At 49.4% G+C, this 18,363-nt stretch overlaps 1 protein-coding gene across 1 annotated transcript in view; it reads left to right on the forward strand.

Moving 5' to 3' along the window:
* The window catches only part of MYO9B (myosin IXB), a 138,306-nt gene that overhangs the window by 74,695 nt on the left and 45,248 nt on the right, over nucleotides 1-18,363 (forward strand). The window contains 6 exon segments of the mRNA XM_058425766.1: nucleotides 2,453-2,582; nucleotides 4,916-5,005; nucleotides 7,847-7,963; nucleotides 8,773-8,907; nucleotides 14,117-14,238; nucleotides 15,071-15,132. Of these exon segments, the coding sequence (XP_058281749.1) occupies nucleotides 2,453-2,582; nucleotides 4,916-5,005; nucleotides 7,847-7,963; nucleotides 8,773-8,907; nucleotides 14,117-14,238; nucleotides 15,071-15,132 (656 nt within the window).

Below are 18,363 nucleotides of genomic sequence, written 5' to 3' on the forward strand. Positions count from 1 at the left end.
ATTAGCCAGGCATGGTAGTACACACCTGTGGTCCCAGCTACTTGTGGGGCTGAGGTGGGAGGATCACTTGGGCCTGGGAGGACGAGGCTGCAGTGAGCCATGATCACGCCACTGAACTAATCACACCACTCTGGGTGACAGAGCGTGACCCAGTCTCAGAAAAAAAGAATGCTGGGTATGCTGGGTGCGGTTGTTCACACATGTAATCACAGTGCTTTGGAAGGCCAAGGCAGCAGGATCACTTAAAGCCAGGAGTTCAAGGCTGTAAGTGAGCTAGGATTGTACCACTTCATTTCAGCCCGGGCAACAGAGTAAGACCCTGTCTCTAAAAATCAAAGAAGTTAAGGTAGTGAATTTTATATTATGCTTATGTTACTACAATTTAATTTTTTTTTTTTTTAGGTGGGGTCTCGCTCTTTCACCTAAGCTAGAGTGAAGTGGTGAGATCATGGCTCACTGCAGCCCCGACCTCCCCAGGTTCAGGTGATCCTCCCACCTCAGCCTCCCAAGTAGCTGGGACTACAGGTGCGTGCCACCACACCTGGACAATTTTTTGTAAAGATGGGGTTTCCTCATGTTGCCCAGGCTAATTTTGAATTCTTGGGCTCAAGCCATCCACCTGCGTAAGCCTCCCAGCATGCTGGAATTACAAGCACAAGCCACTGCGCCCAGCAATTTAAATTTTTTTAAACCAGGCATGGTGGCTCATGCCTGTTATCCCAGCTACTTGGGAGGCCAAGGCAGGAAGATCGCTTGAGACCAGGAGTTCAGGACCAAGCTGGGTAACATAGCAAAACCCCATCAATTTTTTTTAAATTATCCTGGCATGGTGGCACACACCTGTAGTCCCAGCTACTTGAGAGGCTGAGGTGGGAGGATCACTTGAGCCCAGGAGTTCACAGCTACAATGAGCTAAGATGGCACCTCTGGCCTGGGTGCAGTGGCTCACGCCTGTAATCCCAGCACTTTGGGAGGCCAAGGCAGGTGGATTGCCTGAGCTCAGGAGTTCAAGGCCAGCCCGGGCAACATGGCGAAACCCCATCTCTACTAAAAATATGAAAAATTAGCCATGCATGATGGTGCACGCCTGTAATCCCAGCTACTCAGGAGGCTGAGGCATGAGAATCACTTAAACACAGAAGGCAGAGCCTGCCGTGAGCCGAGCTTGTGCCTCTGCACTCCAGCCTGGGCGACAGAGCAAGACTCTGTCTCAAAAAAAAAAAAAATGGCACCTCTGAATAGCCAGTGGACTCCATCCTGGACAACATAGCCAGTGGACTCCATCCTGGACAACATAGCCAGTGACTGGCCAGACACAAGTACCATCCCATCAAGTTCACAGACAGCATTAGACATCAGGACAGTGGTTCCTCTGGTGTTGGGGGGCTCCAGGATCCAGGACTTGGAATGTTCTATTTCTTGGTCTGGGGGCTAGAGGGATCCATACACTTTTTTCTTCTTTTGTGAGACAGTTTCACTAGCCAGGCATGGTGGTACAAACCTGTAGTCCCAGCTACCCGAGAGGCTGAGGTAAGAGGCTCACCTGAGCCCAGGGAAGTGGAGGCTGCAGTGAGCCGTGATCACGCCACTGCACTCCAGCCTGGGCAACAGAGTGAGACCCTGTTTCCAAAAAAAAAAATAGCTGTCTAGCCAGATGCGGTGGCTTATGCCAATAATCCCAGCTATTCAGGAGGCCAAGACAGGAGGATCACTTGAGGCCAGGAGTTTGAGACCAACCTGGGCAACATAGCAAGACCCCATCCCTTTAAAAATATGTTTTTATTTTTTTTTTATTTTTTATTTTTATTTTTTATTTTTTTGAGACGGAGTCTTGCTGTCACCCAGGCTAGAGTGCAGTGGCGCGATCTCGGCTCACTGCAGGCTCCGCCTCCTGGGGTTCACGCCATTCTCTTGCCTCAGCCTCCCAAGTAGCTGGGACTACAGGCACCCGCCACCTCGTCCAGCTAATTTTTTGTATTTTTAGTAGAGACGGGGTTTCACCGTGTTAGCCAGGATGGTCTCGATCTTCTGACCTCGTGATCCACCTGCCTTGGCCTCCCAAAGTGCTGGAATTACAGGCGTGAGCCGCCGCGCCCGGCCAAAAATATGTTTTTAAATTAGCCAAATGTGGTGGCCTGTAGTACCAGCTACTCAGGAGGCTGAGGCGGTAGAATCACTTGAGCCCAGGAGTTGGAGGTTACAGTGAGCTATGATTGTGTCACTGCACTCCAACCTAGGCGACAGAGCCAGATCGAATCTCAGGAAAAAGATAACTGTCTGCAAAGTCACATTCCACAGAGGCAATCCTCAACAGAGGCCTTAGACATTTTTCAAATTTCATGCGTTCCGACCAGAATTTGCTGGTTTATGGATTCAGCCCGGTTCCCTGGGAAGTATCTGCTGTCTTAGGAATGTAGAAACTGCCCAAATATGAGTGCCTTTTCTTTCCCAGGATTTTTGCCGTCCTCTCGGCCATCCTGTACCTAGGCAACGTCACTTACAAGAAGAGAGCTACAGGCCGAGAGGAAGGGTTGGAGGTCGGGCCACCCGAGGTGCTGGACACCCTGTCGCAGCTTCTGAAGGTACTGATTGCCACCTCTGTCCCTCCTCAGGCCTGGCTCAGGGCCCCTGGCTATCTCTCAGTACGAGGGACCATACCCAGAACTTCCTACGTCAGCTGAGGTTTCATCAACCAGGACCTCACGTCTTCCGCTATCATCTCTACAGCGTTCCTTCATTTCTGATGAGCTCTGTGGACAGGGGCACCTCGTCCTCCCACCCTCAAGTGAAAGCCTCTTTAAAACTACAGCTCGGGGGCCGGGTGCGGTGGCTCACACCTGTAATCCCAGCACTTTGGGAGGCCGAGGTGGGCGGATCACCTGAGTCAGGAGTTTGAGATCAGATTGGCTAACATGGCAAAACCTCATCTCTACTAAAAATACAAAAAGAAGTTAGCCAGGTTTGGTGGTACATGCCTATAGTCCAAGCAACTCGGGAGGCAGAGGCATGAGAATCACTTGAACCTGGGAGGCAGAGGCTGCAGTGAGCCAAGATTGCGCCACTGCACTCCAGTCTGGGTGACAGAGCGAGACTCTGTTTCAAAAAAAAACAAAAAACAAGTTGGAGCTGGGTGCGGTGGCTCATACCTGTAATCTCAGCTACTCGGGAGACTGAGGCAGGAGGATCACTTGAGGCCAGGAGTTCCAGACTAGCCTGGACAGCATAGCATCTGTCAATCGCTACAAAAAATACAAAAATTAGCCAGGTATTGGCGGTGTGCTCCTGTAATCCCAGCTACCCAGGGGGCCAAGGCAGGAAGATTGCTTGAGCCTAGGAGTTCATTGCCGCAGTGAGCTGTGATCATGCCACTGTACTCCAGCCTGGGTGAGTGACAGAGTAAGGCGCTGTCTCTTAAAAAACAAAAAATTCTAGTTTGATCGAGTTATTTTCTCATAGGACCTGCCATCCCCTCCTCCTCCACCGGTCCTCAGCCAGGGGCAATTCTGCCCCCAGGACACACTGGGCAAGTCTGGAGAACTTTCTGGTTGCCATACTCTGGGTTGCTCCTGGCATCTGCTAGGTAGAGGCCATGGATGCTGCCCAACACCCCGCAGCGCACAGGACAGCCCCCCATGGCAGAGAATTATCCAACCCCAAGTACAAATGGCAGTGAGGCCGAGGAGCCCTACCCCAGTCTTTTGTTTTTTAATCCATTTATGCTTTGCGTTCCATTATTGATACAGGAGCCCCAGCTTCTGTTGAGTTCTTGGGAATATGTGAGCATCTGCTAGGATATTTAGAGAAAGCCCCTGCCGGCCGGGCACAGTGGCTCATGCCTGCAATCCCAGCACTTTGGGAGGCTGAGGCAGGTGGATCATCTGAGGTCAGGAGTTCAAGACCAGTTTGAGAACATCAGGCCCCAAAGCCTGACCAATATGGAGAAACCCCATCTCTACTAAAAATACAAAAATTAACTGAGCGTGGTGGCATGCGCCTGTAGGCCCAGCTATTTGGGAGGCTGAGACAGGAGAATCACTTGAACCCAGGAAGCAGAGGTTGCAGTGAGCCAAGATTGCACCACTGCACTCCAGCCTGAGCAACAGAGCAAGCCTCCATCTAAAAAAAAAAAAAGGAGAAAGTCGCCACTTATTCCCCACTCTTGCTGCTGGTGGGCAGAGACCACCAGCTCCGAAAGGGAGCTTGGCAGTGGGGGGAGGGATGAGTGTGTCGGCTGTCTGGGTAAGGTCTAAGCCCAGGCCCTGTGCAATGGATGGGAACCACCAGCTCCAATAGGCAAGGCGGCCACCTGGACCCGCAGCTCACACTCACATAAGGCCTATACATGCACATACCCGGGCCACGGAGCATGAGCATCCGGCAAGCCCGTGCTATGTGGGAATTCTGAAACCTGCCAAGTGTAAAACAGCACATCGCAGGCCAGGTGCAGCAGCTCACGCCTGTAATTCCAGCACTTTGGGAGGCCCAGGCAGGTGGATCACCCAAGGTCAGGAGTTTGAGACCAGCCTGGCCAACGTGGAGAAACCCCATCTCTACTAAAAATACAAAAATTAGCTGGGTGTGGTGGCGGGTGCCTGTAATCCCAGTTACTGGGGAGGCTGAGGCAGGAGAATTGCTTGAACCCAGGAGGCAGAGGTTGCAGTGAGCCAGGATTGCATCACTGCACTCTAGCCTGGGTGATAGAGTGAGACTGTGTCTCAAAAAAAAAACAAAAAAACAAAAAACCAGCACACCACGGGTGGGTGGGCGGGCTTCAGGGCCCACTTCCAGGCCTGGCTGCTGGGGGTCCGTCTCCCAGCTGCCTCAGGCTCCGGGTGTTGCCTCAGTGATACCAGGAGATGCCTGATAAGCCCCTCCATCTCCCTCTTCCTTCTCCCTCTCCTTGACTTCCAAACAGGTGAAGCGAGAAATCTTGGTGGAGGTTCTGACCAAAAGAAAAACGGTGACCGTCAACGACAAGCTTATCCTTCCCTACAGCCTCAGCGAGGTGAGCACTGCTCAGGCACTCACAGGGTGCCAGACCCCAAAAACCAAGTGGGAATGGTCTTTGTTCCAGAGCCGGCATGGGTGGGCTGTTCCTGTCCCTGAATGCTAGAATGGAACCTAGGCAGTGCCTCTGATTGTCATGCAAGCTCAGGTGTGGCACGAGCCAGCCTGGGAGGCAAACCATGGCCCTCAGGCCAGAACTTGAGCCACATGCATTCATCTCTGTGTTTCTAGATGTTCCGTGTGTATGCTGGTTCTCACTAGCAATGGTTGGCCAGATCCAGCCCTCCACCTGGTTTTGCTAATAAAGTTTTATTGGCACATGGCCATACCCATTCATTTACATACCACTTAAGACTGCTTTGGGGCCATAGCAGCTAAGTAGAGCAGTTGCAACAGAGAACATCAGGCCCCAAAGCCAAAAATAATGACTCCCTCGTCCCTTCCAGAAAAAAATTTGCCCATCCCTAGACTCTGGAACATGACACTGACTACCCTTATGTAACTCCCAGCCTGTGAGTCTCAAGCCTGTGACTCTAAACCTTGATAAGGTGCCTCCCTCTGGTCTTTGCCCCAGCCTGGATGTTTTCTCTGTGCTGTATTTCTCTTGCATTTTTACATCTCAAGAGCAGGATCACTTGCAGCTTGTTTAACAATAGGAAAGTACCTAGTCACAATGGAGATTTTTTAGCCCCTCACCCAATGGGAAGCTGTTGTGGCATTTCAAACAGGCACCGGGGACATTCTGAGCCCACATGGGTCCAGGGCACCACGTGATGTTGCCAGGAAGTTGCTGTACATCACCCAAGACCCAAGCAGCACTGGTGTCCCCAGAGGCTCCATGCAGAGCCAAAGGCACCAGACGGGCTGCATTCTGTGTGACTCCATTTCCTTGACACCCAAGAAATGCAAAACAAGGGGGACATATTCTAGATCTTGTCTGCAGCTGAATACATCTGTCAGAGCTGAGACCTGAATATGTGGGGGAAAAAGCCAATTTATTCTATATAGATTAGACCTTAAGAGCTTTTTTTTTTTTGAGATAGCGTCTCACTCTTGCGCAGGCTGGAGTGCAGTGGCACAATCTCAGCTCACTGCAACCTCCGCCTCCTGGGTTCAAGTGATTCTCATGCCTCAGCCTCCTGAGTAGCTGGGATTACGGGTGTATGCCACTAGGCCTGGCTAATTTTTTTGCATTTTTATTTATTTATTTATTTATTTTTATTTTTGAGACAGAGTTTCGCTCCTGTTGCCCAGGCTGGGGTGCAATGGCAGGATCTCGGCTCACTGCAACTTCCGCCTCCCAGGTTCAAGCAATTCTCCTGCCTCAGCCTCCTGAGCAGCTGGGATTACAGGCACGCACCACCATGCCTGGCTAATTTTGTATTTTTAGTAGAGACAGGGTTTCACCATGTTGGTCAGGCTGGTCTTGAACTCCTAACCTCAGGTGATCCACCCGCCTTGGCCTCCCAAAATGCTGGGATTACAGGCGTGTGCCACTGTGCCCAGATTTTTTTTTTCTTTTGCATTTTTATTAGAGACAGGGGATCCACCCGCCTCAGCTCCCAAAGTACTGGGATTACAGGCGTGAGCCACCATGCCCGGCCACAAAAGAGCTTTGATGCACACGGTGACAGCCACATGGTGCCCCCGGAAGAACAAGGGGCCTGAAGTTAGTTAGACCCTCCTTGCTGGTTCTACCACAATTGCACGCCCCACCCCCTCCCTGAGCCCAGGTTCCTCACTCAGCAGCAATTTTGGTTGCTCTGAGGAGCGTATGGAAAGGCCTCAGCGGCCGTTCCAGAGGCTGCTGGGTCTATTAACGCCTCAGTGTGCAGGCAGGTCCTCCAGGACAGGGTGAAAGATGGGTATTGGATGAGTCGAGTGTTGACAGAGACCACCTTGGCTGGTTGCAGTGGCTCACGCCTGTAATCCCAACACTTAGGGAGGCCAGGGCAGAAGGATTGCTTGAGCCCAGGAGTTCGAGTCCAGCCTTGGCAACATAGTGAGACCCCGTCTCCACAATAAAATTAAAAAGGCCAGGCACAGTGGCTCACACCTGTAATCCCAGCACTTTGGGAGGCCAAAGCAGGCAGATCGCTTGAGGCCACGAGTTCGAGACCAGCCTGGCCAACATGGCAAAACCCTGTTTCTATTAAAAATACAAAAATTAGCCAGGCGTGGTGGTGCGTGCCTATAATCCCAGCTACTCAGAAGGCTGAGGCTGGAGAATTGCTTGAACCCAGGAGGGAGAGGTTGCAGTGAGCCAAGACTGTGTCACTGTACTTCAGCCTGGGCGATAGAACAAAACTCCACCTCAAAAATATATATATATATTAAAAATTAACCAGGGTGTGGTGTTGTGCACCGTAGCTCCAGCTACACAGGAGGCTGAGGCAGGAAGATTGCTTGAGCCCAGGAAATGGAGTTTGCAGTGAGCCAAGATTGCACTAGTGCACTTCAGCCTGGACAACAGAGTGAGACCCTGTGTCAAAAAAAAAAAAAAAGGGCCATTTTGGCCAGGCACGGTGGCTTATGCCTGTAATCCCAGGACTTTGGGAGGTCAAAGCAGGCAGATCACCTGAGGTCAGAGTTTGAACCAGCCTGGCCAACATGGTGAAACTCCATCTCTAGTAAAAATACAAAAATTAGCCAGGTATGGTGGCGCTTGCCTGTAATCTCAGCTACTTGGGAGGCTGAGACAGGAGAATCTCTTGAACCCAGGAGGTGGAGGTTGCAATGAGCCGAGATCATGCCACTGCACTCCAGCCTGGGTGACAGAGCAAGACTCCAGCACAGGGCCTGCCATGCCGGAGGTGAGTCACCCCCTCTGTGTCCACAGGCCATCACTGCCCGCGACTCCATGGCCAAGTCTCTGTACAGCGCCCTGTTCGACTGGATTGTGCTGCGGATCAACCACGCACTCCTCAACAAGAAGGACGTGGAAGAGGCAGTCTCGGTGAGTGCCCCCATTTGCTTCTTCAAGCCAGGCCAGGGGAGGCCGCATCCTCACTACCAACATCCTTGGTGGGTGACCTGGAACATCTGGAGCTGAGGCATCTGCAGTCAAGAGGCTGTTCCCCCACAAGGACAGGCCCAGGAAACAGGACAGGCTACAAAATTCAACAGGCCTAGGGCAGAATGAAAACATAGGGCCCCTTATTCAAAAATGACAGATTCTGGCATGTACCTATGGTCCCAGCTACTCAGGAGGCTGAGGCAGAAGGATTGCTTGAGCCCAGGAGGTCAAGGCTGCGGTAAGCTGTGGTGACGCTACTGCACTCCAACCTGGGCAACAGAGCAAGACCCCGTCTCAAAAACAAATTGTGCGCGGTGGCCCACGCTTGTAATCCCAGCACTTCGAGAGGCCGAGGCGGGCGGGCGGATCATGAGGTCAGGAGATCGAGACCACGGTGAAACCCCATCTCTACTAAAAATACAAAAAAATTAGCCGGGCGTGGTGGCGGGTGCCTGTAGTCTCAGCTCCTCGGAGAGGCTGAGGCAGGAGAATGACGTGAACCCGGGAGGCGGAGCTTGCAGTGAGCCGAGATTGTGCCACTGCACTCCAGCCTGGGCGACAGAGCGAGACTTCGTCTCAAAAAAAAAAAAAAAAATATGGATTCCATGCTGGTAACGGCAAAGTGTTCTGTGGAGCAGCAGGGATTGGGGACGTAACAGGTCACAGCCTGTAGAGCCATCCCCTCTCATGAAGGCCGGCTCCCTCAGGGGGCACCTGTGGGCAGTGACCATTTTCTCTGTCTCTCCCAGTGCCTGTCCATCGGGGTCCTGGACATCTTCGGGTTTGAAGACTTCGAGAGGAACAGCTTTGAGCAGTTCTGTATCAACTACGCCAATGAGCAGCTACAGTATTACTTCAACCAGCACATCTTCAAGCTGGAGCAGGTGCGGAAAGGGCTTTTTTGTCAATTTTTTGAACTTGGTAAATCAGACATCACGTGAAATTTACCATCTTAACCATTTGTAAATATTCAGTTCAGCAGTGGTAAGTACATTCACATATTCACATTGTTATGCAAACACCACCACCATACATCTCCAGAACTCTTTTCATTTTGCCAAACTGAGACTCTGTCCCCATGAAACACTCACTCCCCATTCCCCCTCCTGCAAGCCCTGAACTCACCGTATTCTACTTTTTTTTTTTTTGAGACAGGGTCTTGCTCTGTCACCCAGCTAGAGTGGTATAATCATAACTTACTGCAGCCTCAAACTCTTAGGCTCAAGTGATCCTCCTTCCTCGGCCTCCTGAGTAGCTGGAACCACAGGTGCACACTACCATGCCTGGCTAATTTTTGTATTTTTTGCAGAGACAAGGTTTTGCCATGTTGCCCAGGATAGTCTCGACCTCCTGAGCTCAGGCAATCTGCCCACCTCGGTCTCCCAAAGTGCTGGGATTACAGGTGTGAGCCACCATGCCTGGCCCATTCTACTTTCTGTCTCTATCATTTTTGACCAACTGCTTCATATAAGTGAAATTAGACATTATTTGTCTTTTTGTGACTGGCTTATTTCACATAGTATAAAGTCCTCATTGTCCATCCACGTGGTAGCATGTGTCAGAATTTCCTTCCTTTTCAAGGCTGAGTAATATTCCATTTTCTGGATGTACCACATTTTCTTTATCCATCTATCCTTCAGTAGACACTTGGGTTGCTTCCAACTTTTGGCTATTGTGCATAATGCTTCTTTGAACATGGGTGTGCAAATATCTCTTCAAGACGCTGCTTTCAATTCTTTCGGGTATATACCCAGAAGTGGACTTGCTGGATCATATGGTAATTCTGTTTTTAACTTTTTTGAAGAACCACCATACTGTTTTCCATAACAGCTGCAGCATTTTATAAGGAAATATCATGTTGCTGCACACCCAGCCCAAAGGGAAAATAGAATGAGCTAGAACTGGAATCTCCCTAGAGGCCCAGATCATTGGTGAACTTGCCCCAGAATTTTTCTCAGTCAAAAGGAAAATTTAAGAAAACCCACCCAGCCCAGGATGAGGCAAATGTCAGGGATGTTTTGAGCCATGTTCATCTGGGGGCTTCTGTGTCCAAACAGAAAATCTTTTTGTTAGGAGAGAAACAGGGTTGCCTTTTAAGGATATGCTTAGTTCAAGGACATTGATAAGCTATCTGGCATGTCTTTTGTTTGTTTGTTTGTTTGTTTGTTTTTTGTTTGTTTGTTTTGTTTTTTGAGATGGAGTCTGGCTCTGTTGCCCAGGCTGGAGTGCAGTGGCACGATCTTGGCTCACTGCAACCTCTGCCTCCCTGGTTCAAGCGATTCTCCTGCCTCAGCCTCCTGAGTAGCTGGGACTACAGGTGCACGCCACCACGCCCAGCTAATTTTTTGTATTTTTAGTAGAGATGGGGTTTCACCATGCTGGCCAGGCTGGTCTCAAACTCCTGATCTCAGGCAATCTGCCCACCTTGGCCTCCCAAAGTGCTGGGATTACAGGCGTGAGCCACTGCGCCTGGCCCTTACGTGTCTTTTTGCAGCTAAATAGTCAACCATCCTTATTCATGTCTTCTCCTTCACATTGATGATTCTGATGGGAAAATGAAACTGACAGGCTTATGTAAATATCCAGCTGATTTTCCTATTAAGCTTTTTGGCAGTGAAGCATTGGGAGTGTAGCTGGTCAGAATTAAGTTGTGCAGGAAGGGTGCGACATACACACTAAATTGCGAAGACTTAGCACATGAGAAAAAAGAACATACACTGTCTCAGTAGCTTACTGCAGCCTCAAATGCTGAGGTTTAGGCAATCCTACCACCATAGCCCCCCGAGTAGCTGAGACTGTAGTTGCATGCCACCACACCCAGCTAGTTTTTTGGTTTTATTTTTTGTAGAGACAGGGTCTTGCTCTGTTGCCCAAGCTGGTCCTGAACTCCTGGCCTCAAGTGATCCTCCCACGTTGGCCTCTCAGTCATTTTTTATGTCAGTTACACATTAACGTGATCACATTTTAGATATACAGCGTTAAATTAAGTGTATTATTAAAGTTAATTTTGAGCCACACAGAGGCACATATCTGTAGTCCCAGCTACTGAGGAGGCTGAGGTGGGAGGATCACTTGAGCCCAAGAAGTCGAGGCTGCAATGAGCTACAATTGTGCCACTGTACTCCAGCCTGGGTGACAGACAAGACCCTGTCTCAAAAAAAAATAATAATAATTAATTTCACCTATTTTTTTTTTTACTTTTTACATGTGATTATTAGAAAATTTGAGGCGGGGCATGGTGGCTCATGCTAACAATACCAGTGGTTTGGGAAGCCAAGGTAAGAGGATTGCTTTAGATCAGGAGTTCAAGGCTGCAGCGACCTATGATTACAACACTGTACTCCATCCTGGGCAACAGAGCAAGACCCCATCCCTAAAAAAAATAAAATAAAATAAATTTTGTGACGGAATTTCTGCGAAAAAAAATTTTTTTATTAACTAGGCATAGTGGCACATGCCTGTAGTCCTAGCTACTGGGGAGGTTGAGGCAGGTGGATCACTCGAACCCAGGAGTTTGAGGCTACAGTGAGCTTTGATTGCACCACTGCACTCCAATGTAGGCAACAGTGTGAGACTCTGTCTCTTAAAAGAAAAAAAGAAAATGTGAAGATTCCTGTTGGACAACATAGCTCTGGAGCAGGTGCCAGCAAACCACAGCCTGTGGGTCAAATCCAGTCCCACAAATTGTTTTTATAAATAAAGCTTTATTGGCACACAGCCATTGGTTTACATTATCGTCTGTGGCTGTTTTCACATCATGACTGTTAGTTGCAACAGACATCATCTGGTTCATAAGGTGCTATCTGGCCCATTACAGAGAAAGTTTGCCAACCTCTAGATGATTTTAAGTGTGGTTTTTTTTTTTCTTGAGACAGAGTCTTGCCCTGTCACCCAGGCTGGAGTGCAATGGTGCAATCTCGGTTCACTGCAACCTCCACCTCCCAGGTTCTAGCGATTCTCCTGCCCCAGCCTCCCCAGTAGCTGGGATCACAGGTGTGTGCCACCAGGCCCGGCTAATTTTTGTATTTTTAGTAGAGACAGCATTTCACCATGTTGGCCAGGTTGGTCTTGAACTCCTGACCTCAGGTGATCTGCCCACCTCAGCCTCTCAAAGTGCTGGGATTACAGGCATGAGCCACCGTGCCCAGCCCTTAAGTGTGATATTTAAAGTGCCATGCTGTGATCAGTATTTGAGAATGTGCATTCTTGTTTCCTGTTTATAATCATTCATTTATCTAGTAAGTTTATATAACTATTAATGTATTCATATTGATTTACTCATATGCATTTTGTTATTGATATATTTATGTATTTTTTTTCACTTTGAAGTTCAGTGGTACATGTGCAGGTTTGTTACGTAGGTAAACTTGTGTCATGAGGGTTTGTTGTACAGATTATTTCGTCACCCAGGTATTAAACCTAGTACCCATTAGTTATTTTTCCTGATCCTCTCCCTCCTCCCACCCTCCACCCTCCACCCTCCAATAGGCCCCAGTGTGTGTTGTTCCCCTCTGTGTGTCCATGTGTTCTCATCATTTGGCTCCCTCTTATAAATGAGAACATGCAATATTTGGTTTTCTGTTCCTGCGTTAGTGTGCTAAGGATAATGGCCTCCAGCTCCATCCATGTTCCTGCAAAGGACATGACCTCATTCCTTTTTTATGGGTGGGTAATATTCCTTGATGTATATGCACCACATTTTCTTTATCCATTAGTGGGCATTTAGGTTACTTCCATTTCTTTGCTATTGTGAATAATGCTGCAAAGAACACCCACATGCAGATACATTTATATGTAAACATGCCTATTGATACATAAATATGTTCCTACAGCATGGGGATCCCTTATCCAAACTGCTTGGGACCAGAAGTGTCTCTGGTTTGGGATTTTTTTCAGATTTTTCAATATTTATATTATACTTACTGGTTGAACATCCCAAATCTGAAAATCCAAAATCTGAAATGCTTCAATGAGCATTGTCTTTGAGCATCACATAACATTGGCAGTCCAAAAGTTTTGGATTGGCCGGGCACGGTGGCTCACGCTTGTAATCCCAGCACTTTGGGAGGCCGAGGCAGGCGGATCACGAGGTCAGGAGATCGAGACCACGGTGAAACCCCGTCTCTACTAAAAATACAAAAAGTAGCTGAGCGTGGTCTGTAGTCCCAGCTACTCGGAGAGGCTGAAGCAGGAGAATGGCATGAACCCGGGAGGCGGAGCTTGCAGTGAGCCGAGATTGCGCCACTGCACTCCAGCCTGGGCGACAGAGCGAGACTCCGTCTCAAAAAAAAAAAAAAAAGTTTTGAATTTTTTTTTTTTGAAATGGAGTCTTGCTATATTGCCCAGGCTGGTCTCAAACTCCTGGGCTCAAGCCATCCTCCCGCCTCAGCCTCCCAAGTACCTAGGACTACTGGTACGTGCCACTACACCTGGCTAGTTTTTTTAATTTTTTACTTTTTATTTTTTGCACAGACAGGATCTTGCTATGTTGTCCAGGCTGGTCTTGAACTCCTGGCCTCAAGCTATCCTCCCACCTTGGCCTCTCAGTTACTTTTTATGTCAGTTACATGTTAACATGATCACATTTTGGATATATGGTGTTAAATTAAGTGTATTATTAGAGCTATTTTTTTTTTTTTTTTTGAGACGGAGTTTCGCTCTTGTTGCCCAGGCTGGAGTAGGACCAATGGCGCAATCTTGGCTCACTGCAACCTCCACTTCCCGGGTTCAAGCGATTCTCCTGCCTCAGCCTCCCAAGTAGCTGGAATTACAGGCTTGTGCCACCACGCCTGGCTAATTTTGTATCTTTAGTAGAGATGGGATTTTGCTGTGTTGGTCAGGCTGGTCTCAAACTCCTGACCTCAGGTGATCCGCCTGCCTCGGCCTCCCAAAGTGCTGGGATTACAGGCGTGAGCCACTGTGCCCAGCCCTATTAGAGTTAATTTTAAGCCACGCATCAGTTTTAAAAGTTTCCTATTTCGAAGCATTTCAGATTTTCGGATTAGGGATACTCGACCTGTATGCAATACATGTTATGTAGATATTACATATCTGGGAGATAAGAAACTTACCGACCCCATGCCACCCCTGCAGGAGGAGTATCAGGGCGAGGGGATCACGTGGCACAACATCGGCTACACAGACAACGTCGGCTGCATCCATCTCATCAGCAAGAAACCCACGGGCCTCTTCTACCTGCTGGATGAGGAGAGCAAGTGAGTGTCCACACCCCGTCCGTCCCAGCACATCTACACATGGGCACTGGGTCAGGTTCTGCAGCCCCCAGAGCCTTACCCCAAATCCAGACTTTCCCAAGAGCTCCTTTTTATTTTTGAGACAGGGTCTCACTCTGTCACCCAGGCTGGAGTGTAGTGGTGCAATCAAAGCTCACTGCAGCCTCGACCTCCTGGGCTCAAGTGATCCCCCGACGTGAGCCTCTGGAGTAGCTGGGACTACAGAGTCACACCACCACACCCAGCTAATTTTTGTATTTCTTTGTAGCAACAGGGATTTCGTCATGTTGTCCAGGCCAGTCTCGAATTCCTGAGCTAAAGGGATCCTCCCGCCTCAGCCTCCGAGAGTACTGGGATTACAGGCTTGTGCCACCACGCCAGACCTTGTCCTGAGAACTTGTGTCTGTTCATTTCACTTGACCACAAAACCCAAGCTCGTGTGTGCAAAATGCACAAACACCTCACTGTGAAAACATCAACACATGTGATTAATTTGTGCACTTGAGGCACATCCGCCAGGAGTTTTCAGCAAAGGATTATGGGCCTATGTCTAGAAATTAGAGATGGGGGCCAGGCGTGGTGGGGCATACCTGTGGCCCCAGCTACTCAGGAGGCTGAGGCAGGAGGATCACTTGAGCCTGGGAGGTTGAGGCTGCAGGGAGCTGTGATCGTGTCACTACACTCCAGCCTGGGCAATGGAGCAAGAGACAGGATTGGCAAGTTGTTGCAAAGGGCAGTGCAGTGTGTGGAATTGGGACCCAGATGCTGCCAGGCTCTGGTCTCACTTCTGAGCCTTCCTCCCTCATCTTCGCAGTCCACAGGGCACCGTGAAGGCAGACAGGGAAGTCAATAAGGCACCTCATTCTGGGTCACCCAGTTGGAGTCACTGAAATCATGTGACACATACCAAACTACTTTCCTGTGGCTCCCCTAAGGAACCACTACAAGCCAGGTGGGCTCTTGAGCCCAGGAGATCAAGACCAGCCTGGGCAACATAGAAAGATTCCATCTTGGCCAGGCACAGTGGCTCACGCCTGTAATCCCAGCACTTTGGGAGGCCGAGGCAGGCGGATCACCTGAGGTCAGGAGTTGGAGACCAGCCTGGCCAACATGGTGAAACCCCGTCTCTACTAAAAATACAAAAATTAGCTGGGCATGATCGCAGGCGCCTGTAATCCCAGCTACTTGGGAGGCTGAAGCAGGAGAATCACTTGAACCTGGGAGGCAGAGGTTGCAGTGAGCGGAGATCACGCCATTGCACTCCAGCCTGGGTGACAGACCAAGACTCTGTCTCAAAAAAAAAAAAAAAGATTCCATCTCTACAAAAAAACTTTTAACCAGCCTGGCAAACATGGCAAAACCCCATCTCTACTAAAAATACAAAAATCAGCCAGGCATGGTGGCGGGTGCCTATAATTCCAGCTACTTGGGAGGCTGAGGCAGGAGAATTGTTTGAACCTGGGAGGCGGAGTTCTCAAAACCACAGTAATCTATTCTCTTATGGTTCTGGAAGCTGGAAGTCTAAAGTCAAAGTGTCAGCAGAGCTGTGCTGCCTCCAGAGGCTCCAAGGGAGGACCCTTCCTTGCCTCCTCCAGCTTCTAGGGGTCCAAGCTTTCCTTGGCTTTTGGCCACATCGCTCCAGTCCCTGCTTCCCTCTTCACATGGACTTCTTCCCTCTGTGTCTACATCTCTCATCTCTCAGTCCTGTCTCCTCCTCTTCTTTTTTTTTTTTGAAACAGGCTCTTGCTCTGTTGTCCAGGCTGGAGTGCAGTGGCACAACCTTGGTTCACTGCAGCCTCAACCTCTCAGGCTCAAGCCATCCTCCTGCCTCAGCCTCTCTAGTGCCTGAGACTATAGGCGTGCACCACCACACCCAGCTAAGTTTTAAATTTGTTTTTTTTTTTTTTTTTTTTGAGAAGGGGTCTCGCTCTGTCGCCCAGGCTGGAGGGTAGTGGCGCCATCTTGGCTCAAGTTAATTGGCGTCATCTCAGCTCACTGTAACCCCCATTTCCCAGGATGAAGCGATTCTCGTGTCTCAGCCTCCCAAGTAGCTGGGATTCCAGGTGCCTTGCCACCATGCCCAGCTAATTTTTGTATTTTTAGTAGAGATGAGGTTTTTTCACCATGTTGGCCAGGTTGGTTAAAAATTTTTTTTGTAGAGATGGAATCTCCCTATGTTGCCCAGGCTAGTCTTGAACTCCTAGGCTCAAGCGATCCTCTCACCTTGACCTCCCAAAGTGCTGGGACCATAGGTGTGAGCCACTACACCTGACCCTGTCTTCTCTTTTTAGAAGGACACCATCCATATGGAACTAGGTCCCATGCTAGTGACCTTATCTTAACTAATTACACCTGCAAAGACCCTATTTTCCAAATAAGGTCACATTCAAAAGTCGGTGGTAGGGGGTTAAGATATGGACATATTATCTTATCAGCAACTCTATCAGACCCATCCCTTGCCAGTGACATCTCCAAGGGGCTGGCCAGAGTCTCAAATGAATCAGGCACATCCCCTGCCTCAAACCTAGTCCCTGTCCAGGTCAGGGAGACAGACACATCCCTTTGAGGCTGGGGTCCAGGTAGAGAATGTTCAGATAAAAGAAGAGCATTTGTGCCAGGTGCAGTGGCTCCCACCTGTAATTCCAACACTTTGGGAGGCCAAGGTGGAGGATCACTTGAGACCAGGAGTTAAAGACCAGCCTGGGCACCATAGTGAGACCCCATCTCTAAAAAAAACAAAAACCATCTGGGCACAGTGGCATGCACCTATAGTCCCAGCTACTCAGGAGGCTGAGGCAGGAGGATCACTTGAGCCCAGAGAGTCAAGGCTACAGTGAGTTGTGATTGTACCATTGCATTCTAGCCTGGGCAACAGAGCAAGACCCCAACTCTAAAAATTAAAAAAAAAAAAAAAGTAGAGACGGCAGTTGGAGGAGCTACGTCATCACAACCAGGAAACTCCCAGGGTCAGATCAGGGGAAGCCTGTGAGGCAGGGCCTGGCCCAGCAGGCTTGAGTCTCTTTAAAATCTTGCTATTTTTGCTCATCATGGAATTTTTTTTTCTTTTTGCACATTGATTTAGATTTTCTGAAATAGTGCACTAAAATATTACCTATCTCAATGACTGAGGGTTTTGGGGGACACTCAAGGCAGATGCCTCACACTCCATACCCTGTTTACAGTCCTGGAAATGATATGTTTCATAGCTATAGACTCTCCCCTCCTTGGCCCTGTTAACGCGGAGCCCTGATGTTAGGATCTGGGCATGCGTTCCGCTGCCTGTATTTTCAATAGTGAGGCCGGGCTCAGGCAGCATTTGCCAAACCAACAACATCATTTCCCTCCTGGGAGGCAGACTCAGTCAGGTACAAGGAGTCCCTTATTCTGCCCCCACAACCTCCCCCTCCCCAGAGCACAACAGAGCCCTGCTTCATTCTCCTCTCCTAGCCTCTCCTTCCAAATGTGGAGCAGGAGAAGGACCCCCTGTCCAAGGTGTGGCATTCAGGTACAAATGGCTCCAAGACCAGAAGTCACCCAGGCCCAGGATTATTCTTAGGAGCTGCCTACGATGGGTAACAGATCCAGACCTCCCAGGGGACAGACTTTGCAGATGCCACCAAGCCTGTTCAGCGACCTCTCTCCAAGCCCCCTAGAAAACAGCCATGTGGGGGCGAAGAGAGTGAGCCACCCAGACTCAGGCACTGGGCTACTGAATGTTAATTCTGCAGGCCTGGCTGGGCACGGTGGCCACGCCTATAATCCTGGTCCTTTGGGAGGCTTAGGCAGGAGGATCACTTGAGGCCAGGAGTTCAAGACCAGCCTGGGTAACATAGCAAGACCCCTTCTCTTAAAAAAAAAGAAAAACATTGTACTATAGTCTCAGCTACTCAGGAAGCTGAGGCAGGAAGATCCCTTGAGCCCAGGAGGTCAAGGCCACAGTGAGCTGTGATCGTACCACTACACTCAAGCGTGGGCAACAGAGTGAGACCCTGTCTCCAAAGAAAAAAATATGTTTTTGTTTTAAAAATCCTGAAGCCTTGAGAGCGTCACTTCACCCTCAGCCTCCTTGTACCAGGCTGCAGCTATGCCTGCTAATGCAGAGAGCAG

This window comes from Hylobates moloch, unplaced genomic scaffold (assembly GCF_009828535.3).
Source record: "Hylobates moloch isolate HMO894 unplaced genomic scaffold, HMol_V3 SCAFFOLD_12, whole genome shotgun sequence".
Taxonomy (NCBI): Eukaryota; Metazoa; Chordata; class Mammalia; order Primates; family Hylobatidae; genus Hylobates; species Hylobates moloch.